Source organism: Micropterus salmoides, unplaced genomic scaffold (assembly GCF_014851395.1).
Source record: "Micropterus salmoides isolate LMB-PRFRI ecotype aquatic unplaced genomic scaffold, ASM1485139v1 Ms_hic_scaffold_11, whole genome shotgun sequence".
Classification (NCBI taxonomy): Eukaryota; Metazoa; Chordata; class Actinopteri; order Centrarchiformes; family Centrarchidae; genus Micropterus; species Micropterus salmoides.
The window spans coordinates 24,238,514-24,250,675 of record NW_024040152.1 but is presented as its reverse complement, the minus strand read 5'-3'; the positions used below and the strand labels follow the sequence as shown (position 1 = coordinate 24,250,675).

Genomic DNA, 12,162 nt, shown 5'->3' with positions numbered 1-12,162 from the left:
GGTTAGCACCCTCAGTGATGCACATGGGGAGCGAAGGTTGGCCTAGGTCACCTAGGTTGCGGGCAGATAACTGGCACCCAGACTAGATGAGAGAGTGTCTGTGCTGCTAGTGCTTGGGCAGGAGGCATCTCCAAGCATAACAGAGAAGGACCTGTTGGACAGATAAGAGATAAGTGGCTGATTAAGACATTGTGGTCCACTGTGTCAAAGGCTGAGCTGAGGTCAAGGAGAATTAAAATGGAATACAGGCCTGCGTTGGTGATTGCAGTCATTGAAACCTTGACCAGAGCAGTCTCAGTGCTGTGCAGACAGCAAAAAAAAAATTGTGTGTTAAACAAATGAATTGTTTTTAAAATCTTGGATATAAATTTCAGTTTACTAGATGGGTCTAAAATAACCTAAAAGAGGGCACCAAAGACGGCTTATTTAAGATGGTGTATATAAAATATATATATAACGGCTTAAACATCCACACCAACCGTCTTAAAGAATGCTTTTAAAAATAAAGTCTGAATGCAGTCTGATGCGCATGTGGTTTTTTTCTGGACAGCGTAAGTGTGAAGAGACAGACAGGAAATTGGGGGTGGGGGGCAGCATCACATGCAACAAAGGTGGTTGGCTGGAATCAAACTAGTGATGTTGTGGTTATACAGGGTGCTCTGTTACCGTCACCAAGACATTCCAGGCGGATGAGTTTGAAAGTGCAACAGTGCATTCCTGTGTTGACAGACAGATTTCATTGAAGCGAGTGCATGTTGAAGATGGGTGGGAGTCAACATAAAGATCTCTGAACTGTGTACTAATGTGCTGCCGAACCCATACTATTTTGGAGTAAAATAGTAGATACTGTAAACAAGACGAAATGTTGTCAAGGATAAAAACACACCGAAGCTAAAACCTTATTTCCAGAATAATGTGCCAGAGGACTGCAGAAGTGTCTAAAATGCAGTTCTGATCATGGAACACCAAAAGGAACAACATTAGCTGAACAACCACTTGTTGCATAATTGAAGCCAATCTCTGATAAGAATGAAAGTTTTAATTAAGTTACCAAGAACTGCATGCTTTGCAATTTTGCAGTTAGCAAGAGAGTAGAAAGTAGGGGATCTAACTAAATTTGAATAACTATTCTGAAACTCTGCACTATGAAAGGAGTGGAGGGACTTACCCTCAACTGTATATATTAAAGCTGTTAAACAATTAAACCAAGGTGAGGGTGCATTTACTCAAGTGCTGTACTTAAGCACAAATCCAAGATACTTGTACTTTACTTGAGTACATATATTTAATGCAACTTTATACTCCTACTCTACTACATCTCGGATGCAAATATTGTATGTTTTACTTCACTACATTTGTCTGACAGCTTTTAGTTACTAGTTTATTTTTCACACCCCTCAAGTAAAAACCACCTATCTGCATATTGGGTGAATTTTATTTTTAATTATAAACTGAAGGATTAAGTGTTCGTTAATGGGTCGAGAAAACTCCCCTATTCTCAAGCTAAATAAAGTATTTAAAACCCATCAGCTGGAGAGTGCCTCTTCACAAGGATGACAGTTCATGAAATCTTGACACGACAGAGATGTATGGTTCTCACAGGACAGCGATGCTACAAATATATGACGATCTTATAGAAAGTAATTCAATTCATTGCTACCTAATGGTATTTAAAGAAGGTTAAATGAGCACAATGCGGCAGTAATATTAATCCAAAAACATCATGTATAATGGTAAAACACTGACAGGGAACATTTTACTACAGAGTTAGTACTTTTACTTTTGATACTCAAATTTAAAGTAAATGTAGCTGATACATAAGTTTACTTAAATACGGTTTTGAATGCACGACATTTTACTTGTAGTAGATAATGTTCATAGTGTGGTATTGTTAATTTTTCTTAAGTAAAGGATCTGAATATTTCTTCCACCACTACTTCTGTTAATAACAATGGAAGTCAGTTGGATTCTGTGGACTCTGTCCCCAGTTTGTACTTTTAACCCCCCTGGTGTTACTGTAACTAAGCATGTGACGTAATGATCTACCAGTTGTTTCATGCGGGTGTTTGATTGTCAAACCATTACATTAGTTCTTTAGCGCCACCCAGTGGTCTTGCATAAACCGGCTGCGCTGTAGGCGTATTGTATGTTTGATAATCATCTTACAGTGGGTGACAGTTTGCTTGTGTGTAGGTGACAATCATGTAATTTTCTCTGCAGCTGGCTTGACTTTCTAGGTATTTTTCAAAGAGTGCTGAGAAATCCTTTTTACTAATTACGGCCGGGTTAGATAAAGTGATAGTTTGTTCATTCAAGTCTTCTCAGGGTTTCACTTGTTTAAACCATGAAAAGACCAGTCAGAGAGGGATTTCTGTGTGTGAGTAAGCGCTGGATACAGTGGGTGAAGGAGACAGAAGGATGCCCAGAATTTAAGTGAGCTATCACAGAGTGGGAAATAACTAAGAAATGCACATCGTGAGAGACATCATGTAATCAATGGAAATATCATGCAGCATTTGTTGGCAAGCCAAACCAAATGTGTAAACCATCCCTTGAGACCCAAATGTGACAAAGGTGAAAGACCATGCCTGCATGCAACACCTTTACGCTTAACAGCTCTTGCATGAGATTTTGATCATAAGATTGTGTGCAGAGATTGTGGTCTTATGCAAAGTATTTGCTGTTGCTGCTGCTAAGAAAAACTAAATGGATTTCACATGACAGGAAAAGTTTTTTCCTTCCACGCATCTGTGTACAAACACAGAATACTGTATAACGTGCAGAGGCCCAGGTACAGTACTGCACGTGAACAAAGGAAAATCGGCAGACCAGCTGTTAGTTATGGGCATATGTGAACAACATCCGTTTTGTCAATTTCTGAACATGTTGAATTTCACACAATTGCACAATAACTTGCTTCCTACTCATACATTTTCTGTGTTATCTTCAACCAGACTTCAGTCTTCATGGTAACTTCTCTCGTTTGATTTATGAAAACTGAGTGACTGACATTAGAAGTGGATTAAGGGGGTGGGGGAATTGTGTTGTTGACAGTCTACCGATTCATGCAAGGCAGCCGCATCTGCAGAGGACAGATAAGATCAGTAACACCCTCGAGTTCTTTTTTTATGGGGTTATCACAGGTACAGATCTTCATCAGGGTAAACACATTCATTTAGTATCACTGTGCACATCTCTTTCTTGTTTTTATCTTATCTCGCTGTTCATTGTTGGCCTCTTTTATGCAATAAAGTAACACGAACATTATCGCACTTGCGAGGCTGATGTGTTGCTTTTGTCGCACGAGCTACTCTGAAATGCAAAGAAAAACAAATTCAGTGTAAATTCAGCCTTAATGTCACAGAATGGAAGATTTTTATTATTACCGTCTTCATTCATTTTTAATGGCCCTTTCAGGGTTTTCCCCTGCCTTCTACTCATGCCAGGAATACAGAATTGTCTCGCCTTCCAACGCTAAAAGGTTATGGGAAATAATACACGAATAAAAATGGTTTCAAGACACAAACTACACTTTCATGTGTGGGTGTGTGTATTTATACTATATGTCAACACAAAGGTTTGGGGGAAACCAGTTGTTCCTTGTACGTTTAATGGCAAAATAACAGAGGACAAAAGAAAATATTTACAACACTTAGTAACATGTAAACACAATATTCTGTACAAAGAAATATACATGCAAAAGTAAAAATAAGTCATAATAAGACATTCAAAATGACATTGCTGCAATCTTGTTCTATGTGTATTTAAAATATGACATAGTTATGAGGTTTACATCCTGGGTGTGGGCAAACTGCCCGACCCCCTCTGTACATCTTTACATCTTGTATAGGCTGAGTTTCCCAAAGGCATTTTATCACTTAGATCATATTCTTCCATGAATAGGTTTTAAGAGAATTTGATAAACTGATGAACACCCATGATTTTGGGAAACCCAGATCCACACCAATAAATAAAAAATGACCCAAAATGAGAGACTTAGACAGTACAGATCAACAAGAGTCATTGAACTCAACATGTTATTGACAGCTCCTTCAAAGAAAATAAGAAAAGTTTATAGTTTAACCCAACTCTCTTTGTTGACTCACTCAACTGGCACTTTAAAAAAAGAAAAAGTAAGTTTTCAACAACTTCTTCAGCTAAAGACATGAACTCATTCAAATAAAAATAACTGGAAGAGATCTCTTTCATGGCAGACACCCGTTCATGCAACCAACTGTTGGTGGCAAAATATTTGGGTGTCTCCTAAAAAGTATAATGCATTCTACAATCATTTAAAGTCCACACTGAGACACTGACTGTGGGTGTTTGTGTGCGTGCTGTGTGTGCACGCAGGGGTGTCTATGTGTGTTGTCCCCTAACTTAGTCACAAAGAAGTAAACACTTGTCTCACATTCAAAGCCAACTGGCGGTCCAGACCTATTGCTTGGTAAAAAGGTCAACCAAGTCTGTGTGATGACAACAAAGTGAGATGGAAAAAAAGAAATCTAGCGACATACATCAGTATCTACCTACAAAAGCCAAACAAACTCACACAGCTAACCACTTTGTGCACAGCTTGAAAAGGGACAAGTGAAATATTAGATTTCTTTTTCTGCAATAAACCAGCAAACTATTTCTTATTACAATAAGAATAAATAAAGCCAGACTGAACCTTTGTAAACACTCATTTGCCTGGGTTCAGTGTGGTCTGTTATAACTTAACATGAGAAATCATTTAAAAACAAAACAAAACAAAAAAACACATTAGCAGGAAAAGAAAGCAGGGTCAACTTTGGTATTGTTACAGAAAATCAAAACATAAACCATGACAAAATGAAAGCATAAGTGCCTGTATTTTATAGATACACATTTTATACATTATTTCCAAAAACCCTCCTCTTGTCTAGGGGTTTTGCAGATATTAATACTGAACTTAATACATAAGAGTTAACACAATACAGACATCTATCGCAGTACCAGATACGTACATGCCTTTTTAAGAATACGGCTACAACACAAGTCTTCATAAATAGTTGCATAAATGTTAAAGCTGCAACATTGCACATGGGAATTGATGCAAAATACAGAGTGCATTTCTAGTAGCGGTTTGTTCATCTTGAAAACCCAGCTGCTGTGAGTCCGCAGGAAGTGGCTCGCTTCATCAGCTGCGTGGACTCACTACTATAATACTCGGCAAATTAATTTGCTTTTCTTCATATGAGACAAATTCTTCAAAATGAGAATGAAAGACAGGAATACGTTATTTACAAATAAGGCGGCTACAGGTAGAAATCTGAGAAGCTTTGCCGAAATAGCTCTAATGCTCGTTCAAGTTAATTTTGTTTATCTTAGTATCACAAACTGAAATTATTTCACCTTTAAAAACTGAACAGGGGCATAAACATAAGCAAACTATTGCACTGAATGTAACTACAATGTGTTTCTGGAAAACGTGGTTTTGGTCTTCATCTTGTTCTAGAATAAGTGGACCCTGCTGATGGGTGCCACTTAACACACACCTCTCAGTTCCCCTGATGTCTTTCTACCTAATAACTCACTTGTGTTTTCCAAAAGGTATGAATAAAGACAGTTCTCTGTTTCCTCACTGTACATGGTTTCATTTACAAAAAGTAATCTCTTCTTACAAAAAAACATTTTCTTGTGTTCAACCGAAAGCAGCCTGAATTACTCTTATTATACAGTATTCTATTTTTCTCTGTTCAACACTGTCTGAAACGCAAGACTTGCTCACGCTGGCTTGCTGAGAAAGCTTCATTTTCTCCCTGCTAAGTCAAGGTTTGGAATCTCAAACAGATTCCAACAGTTCATTTGTTGTGCGGGCATAATGACAATATGCCGAGGTTAAGGGGAGGTGGGGGAGAGTCAAAAGATTTATCAGCAGAGGTCGGTCAGTCAGCAGCAGCAGGACTTTTGTGGCTTAGTGAGGGAAAAGGGGATCATTGTGGAAATGTTGCTGGTGGTCCTCTCAGTAGAGTTTAAACACAGCTCAACCGAGTTAACTTGTTACTCCTCCATGGTTTGCTGGACAGGTAGGAATTCCTTCTGGACCACAACAATGCAGGAGCCAGTATCTACACTACACATTGTTGCTGTCACATCTACCTAGTGGCCTGTTTGTTAGACGTGGTGCAGGCGGCTGTGAAGGAAGGCCTTAATGGTGCCAATGGGCCGAACATCGTTCTGGTGCTTCCGTCTCTCGATGAAGGAAATGAGTCTGGATGTGTCTAGATGTGAGGTGTGGCAATTCTGAGATGGTGGCAGCAGTGCTGGTGGCTGCCTATGATTTAAGGTGGCCTGTCCACTGCCACTGTTGATCACACCTTGAGGTTGGAGCCAGGGCTCCTGCAGGCAAGACGCTGCAGAGGGCCGTAGCTCTGCCTCGCCCTGGAGCAGCAGGCAGACAAAGTCCCTGGCAGCTGGGCTCACACCCTGGAAGTAGTCCTCGGGGAAACTGTAATCCAGGCGACAGATGTTCAGACACGTCTCCTCCAAACTTTCATCCAGGAAGGGCGAGGCGCCGCTTAGTACAACGTAGGTCACCACCCCTGTAAATCATCCAGTCAATACACCGTCAGTCAATTAGTTAGCAAGAGGAAATGATGGGATGTGTGTATGAAGTCAAGTGTACAATATTTTACATAACTATGTATTGCTAAATAAGTTTCTTATAGTGTTACAAGCAAGTTACCAACAACTTGTGCTTGGAGACCTTACAGACCTAAGCTCCACAGGTCAGACATCAGTGAGGCAGGCTGACCCAGGACCAGCTCAGGAGCAGAGAACTCGGGGCTTCCCAGGAGAGGGTGGATGTAGGAGGAGGGAGGGTTCAGCTGAACGGCGTCACCAAAGTCTGTCAGCTTGATCACTGGCTGGGAAGACGAATGTTCCACCACAATGTTCTCAGGCTGCGGGGGGGAAGGGGAAAGGAACAGAGTTAGACCCAGAGAAAACAGCACAACCGCTGGGCCAAACTGAGATTGTTAAGTGGTTTGCTGACTCTTGTGATGCTTAAATTTTACTCAGCTTGAGAGGATGTAAAAAAAAACAAAAACAAAAACAACAATAAAAAAAAAGAAGCAAGCAAAAAAAAAAGAAGCAAAAAGCACTTTAGCTTGCCTGGTGAGGAAACACCTGAACACCAGCATTCATTTTGCTATCATACCAAGATTGAAAAAAACATAAAATATGGCCATTTCTTGTCAAAAATACTTGAATAAAACATTTGTTTGTCAAAATAGTTTCCAATTAATTTTCTGTTGATGGACTAATCAATTCATCGACCAATTATTTAGCTCTGCACTGATATCCGGATATGTATTTACTTTGAGATCAAGGTATGCTATCTTCCAGCTGTGCAGATAGTGGAGAGCTTCAAGAATATCTCTGAGGTACAGAGCCACCTTCTCCTCCGTCAGGTTGCCCCAACTCACTATATAGTCCAGGAAACGTCCCTGGTCTGCCCTGAAAACACAAACACATGTATTTGTATGTAATTGGCGACTCAGAACTACGGAAAAGCACTGGGGAGTTACAACAGCTACATGGAAATGCGTCTGTACTTACATTTCTAGTACAAGTACATAGGTGTTGGCCGTCTCATACGCGTCCAGCAGCCTGACCAGGTTGGGATGGTCCAGAGTCTGCAGGAGTCTGATCTCCTGCAGCACCTGTTCTCGCCGCAGTAACTTCTTGTTAACGTGTTTTGCTGCAACTGTCCGTTTACTCCCTCTCTGGTCGCACCGCTTAGTCACTGAGAACCGGCCCCTGGGGAGCAGAAATGAGGGTTATCATTGCACGTTGAGGTATGGGGAATCAGACATTTTTATTGATATTAATTTTCCATCGCTCTGGATCTCAGGTACACTTTTAAATCCTTACTTTACTTGTTTCAAATTCTAATAACCACTATTTCATCTCATCTCATTTACTTTATCAATAGTGAATTTGCCTCTGCTGGATTCAATAGGCAAAATGAGTTGGGGACTATACATGCACTTAAATGTGTCCCATCAGTCTATGTCTTAAGAAAGCAGGTATTGTAGTAATTTAGCATCCAAATACCGGTATTTCTACCTTACCACTGTATACCTACTATTTTCACTGCCACTGTTAATAAGTATACTGTCAGTAATACTGAGAATGTATTAGTTTTGATGACAGTCAAACAGTGACAGTTCAAATATAACAGGGTTTCGTCAGTAGATTCTCACCTTCCTAGTTCAGTGATGTCTGTGTAGTGGGACTCGAAGCTGCTTTTCCAGAGGACTTCACTGCCATCCTCAGGGGTTCCTGAGAACACATATTGTATTCAGAATGCGTCAGCACTCCTGTTTAGGTCAGGACTCTTCTTTTATTTGTTTGTTTGAAAGAAACTTTAATTTATGTGTACAGTTTTAGTAGTCCACAACCCCTCAGTGTTAGCACCAGAATGTACCTAATAATTAAGGGCTCACTGACAAATTAATAGTTAAAGGGTTTATACAATGACAGGACTCTCACCTGAGACTCTGAGGCTGGCGGAGGAGGTGACAGAGCCTGCTACATTTGAGGCAACACATGTGTACACACCACTGTCCTCTACAGACACTCCCAGGATACGAAGAGCTGCCTCTTCGCTCTCACTGTAAAAAGAGCGAAGGAGAGATCAGACAAGGATCAGATAAGATGCACCATAATAGCCTGAGGTTTTCGCCATTTGATGATACTTGATGGACTGGACATGATATACAGCAGCATTTTAGATTTCTCAGAAACAAGAACCTGATGCTTCCCACAAACAATGATGCTACTTGGGCTTCCCCCCTAACCTTGCTATGTCTTTAAATTTGTTTGTTCTTGCAATTACATTCTTTGCTCACGGCACATCTTGATCTGTGTGGCAACAATAGCTTCAATTGAAATCAAGTTCTTGAAGAAAAACATCTAATCAAGTCATCTGTCACCTGTAAGTGATGCTGTAGTGCCCGTTGTTGCTCAGAGTGCTGTTGCCAGGTCCCCGCCAGGTGACGGTGGCCCGGGGGCGACTGCACACTTTACACTTCAGAGTCGCACTGTCGCCACTCTCACATGTTACATCGCTGACAGGGATGAGGAACTCTGGAGGAGCTGGAGAGAAAGAATAGAGGTCAAAGATGATGAGAGAAAGTGATACTGCACCTTGAATCCAAAATCTGCTTCAGAAATATTTCTGTATATATTGTTTTCAAAAGAGCCCAAGCACACATGCACTCATCCACTCCTTGGTAAAAAGCAGAAATGTATATCGGCGTCTTATAGTAAATTGATGTTTAGTATTAATGCCTTCCTTTTGCACAGGGGAATGCAACTGATTGCAGACTTACAGCCACCCCCTGTTTAAGATGGCTTCTCATTGTCACAAACTATATGCCCGCACAAAAACAATGCAAATAAATGTATTATTTCAAGTTGCACCAGTGTACCTGAGTTTATTTGCAATCAATGCGCACTCACCATCATGGATGAAGTTTGGATTTAGGAGCTGTAATGAAAACATAAGGACAAAATTTGATTTTTTTGCACACATCAAATTGAGGACAGAGAGCACATCCATTTTTGTACAATTCTAATTTATTGTGTAAAGTGATCTTCACACTCTCTAACCTTGACAGAGACCTTGTTGGCCAGGCCGTCCTGAGACTTGCGGTAGCCATTTTCCATCTTCCTGCCCTCCTTGTCTCTTTTGTCAGACTTTCGGCGGATACGGAGTGCTGTGTGCCATGATAATGATTTTCTAAAGCAAACAAGACCAGAAGGGAGACGTCTCGGTTTCTATTCTGTTTCTGCATTATCATTATGAATTCTGACACATTCTGTTTTTGGTCTCCAGAACAAAAGAAATGTCCCTTATTCTTACTTGATGGTTCCTTCAGGGAGTTCGGGTGTGATGGAGGATGAGGTATGTCCTAATACATAGCCAGGGATCCAGCCCTCAGCTGCAGGGCAGTGCTCATTGGCTGCTCGGTACACAAGGAACATGTTTTGCTGGTTGCTGGCTAGCATTTGGACCACCTCACCCTGCACCACACTGATCTCATCCTCCTTCACTGCCACATAGTCCTGGGTCACCAACATGGTGGACACACTGCTGCTGCTACTGCTTTCACTCTGTTGGAGAAGCAGATTGCAAAACTTAAAACACAGACTTGAGCAGATCACGCTGTTTAAACAAAGCGAGTGACTGCAGTGGCACAAACATACACAAACACACACACCCACACACCCACTAAAATACACACATGCACATCAATTCCTGAAAAAGAGAATTTCAGTAGTGTATCAGTAGCTTCACATCAATCAAATGCATAATTTGATTGACGACAAACACGCACAAATGACCTTGTTTTATGCATGCATGCAGCAAAGGAAGCATTGCAAAATGTTCTGATCAGCAGATATTTTTTTAGCAATGGTTTATATGTCTACAGTGGTGTGTGACCTGTCACGGTATAAAACAGAAGTTACGTTCTGAGAAGTTGTGAAGCAGAATGCATCATTGTGTTTCCAAGGACAGCATGAGAGTGTAAAACAACTATTTCAAAGAAGAAATATAGAAGACACATGATCTGCTTGAATAGAGAGAGAAAGAGAGAGCAGGTTGAAACAGTGGCCAGTGTAGTCTCAAGGCTAACCACCGCAAAATTCAGACTAAGCGGCTTACAGGAAAAAGAAATCATATGAGACAGAGCTCCTCATTCGTGACAAAGTTTTGACCAGAGATCATTGATTATCGCATGAGAATATTCCCGTGGAAGTATGAATAAGAGAAAAAAAGTTTTTATTTAGTTTTTAATAATTTTATGGTAACTGTTAGTTTCTATTAGCTGGAGTTGAGAAGCAAACACATACTGAAGCTCAGAGGGGGTGTCTAAGAAAGCAACAGTTGCTCTATGAGCCAGATCCACACTGTTAGTACAACCTTGGAGAGCCAGAAGATTCTCTCTCACACACACTGTCGGTGAAGTTAGTACACTCAGGTAGCCATTAATCTCCAGTGCAGTAGTCGCTGTATGTACAAGCCATTCTCAGAGCCAGCGGCAGAGTGACTGACTGACAGTCAGTGAGAGCGGGGTTAGTGACTAGTGAGTAGCTCTAGGCCTCACTGCCTGGGCCTCGACATGGCACCTTACCCCATTGCTCTGGGTGGAGTGTATGGACTGCTCGCTGGTGGAGGAGCAGGTGCTCATGCGGTCTATGTCCTTACTGTGGGTGGAGTGGCGATGGTGAGAGGCCGGTCCATGGCTTCCTCTGCCCAAAGTGTCCCCTCCACTACCACTGTCACTGGGGTAGGAGAAGGAACCAGGCCGGCTGGCGGGAGAGGGAGGCATAGCAGGGACCATAGCCCAGAAAGAATTCCCTTTATGAGCTGGGCTGGAGGGGACAAAGGCTTCCTTTCCGCCTCCTCCAGGAGTCTGAGGTGAAATTAGAGGAGAAACTGTCCCAACTCGAGGGCTTTTTAAGTGTAAATTCAGAGGAGCCACGGCCATCTGTGGTATATCAGCTGTTTGATGTTTCTGGGTGTCTTCATAGCCCCCCAGACCCGGCTTGACACTGGTCTGCATGTTGTCTGAAGGCCTGTTACTGTTATTACTGTTTCCTCCATGAGGACAATCCAGCCTCCTCATTTTTGTGACCTCTGAGGCTAACAGCTCTCCATTTGTGGTGGTGTCTGAGTAGGGGTTAGAGGGGGGGGACTGAGGGTGGCAGGGTGACCACATACCTGCTGATCTGTCGGGCCCCTCAGGGCCCGGGGGGTGGTGGTGGTGGACGGGTTGGGGGAGGCGTGAGGATGGCTGAGGGATGCGAGAGGGCCGGGAGCGAGGACCACACAGAGAGGAGGAGCTGCTTCCTGATCCTCCAGAGCCGCCGCCACCACCTCCCCCTCCCATGTTGGAGGTACTGTTGGAGCTGCTGCCTCCTGGCAGGCCTCCGGTACTACTGCTGCTACTGCTAGGTGGACCGCCCGGCCCCCCACCACCCACGTGGTTCCTCTGGTACTCGATGGGGGATGTCAGAGCTGTGGGATGGAAGAGGGTGAGGGGCAAGATTTCAATCAAAGACAGAAACTCAAAAACCAGAAACTAGAGACTGTTTAGTTCCACAAGGTTAAAAAGCTTTGACAAC

At 42.2% G+C, this 12,162-nt stretch overlaps 1 protein-coding gene across 4 annotated transcripts in view; it reads right to left on the bottom strand.

The window, feature by feature from the left end:
* Positions 1-3,593: 3,593 nt before the first annotated feature.
* Positions 3,594-12,162, bottom strand: part of triob (trio Rho guanine nucleotide exchange factor b) — a 114,295-nt gene continuing 105,726 nt past the window's right edge. For 2 of the 4 annotated variants that reach the window (XM_038711915.1, XM_038711917.1), the window contains 11 exons: positions 11,169-12,055; positions 9,896-10,146; positions 9,643-9,772; positions 9,493-9,520; positions 8,964-9,126; positions 8,521-8,642; positions 8,232-8,310; positions 7,585-7,785; positions 7,344-7,482; positions 6,740-6,926; positions 3,594-6,566 (listed from right to left, as the gene is read on the bottom strand). In XM_038711915.1, coding sequence (XP_038567843.1) covers positions 6,139-6,566; positions 6,740-6,926; positions 7,344-7,482; positions 7,585-7,785; positions 8,232-8,310; positions 8,521-8,642; positions 8,964-9,126; positions 9,493-9,520; positions 9,643-9,772; positions 9,896-10,146; positions 11,169-12,055 — 2,615 coding nt within the window. In that variant the 3' untranslated portion in view covers positions 3,594-6,138. Of the gene's footprint in view, positions 6,567-6,739; positions 6,927-7,343; positions 7,483-7,584; positions 7,786-8,231; positions 8,311-8,520; positions 8,643-8,963; positions 9,127-9,492; positions 9,521-9,642; positions 9,773-9,895; positions 10,147-11,168; positions 12,056-12,162 lie in introns of those variants that run through there. The other 2 variants (XM_038711916.1, XM_038711918.1) reach the window with 2 other exon arrangements.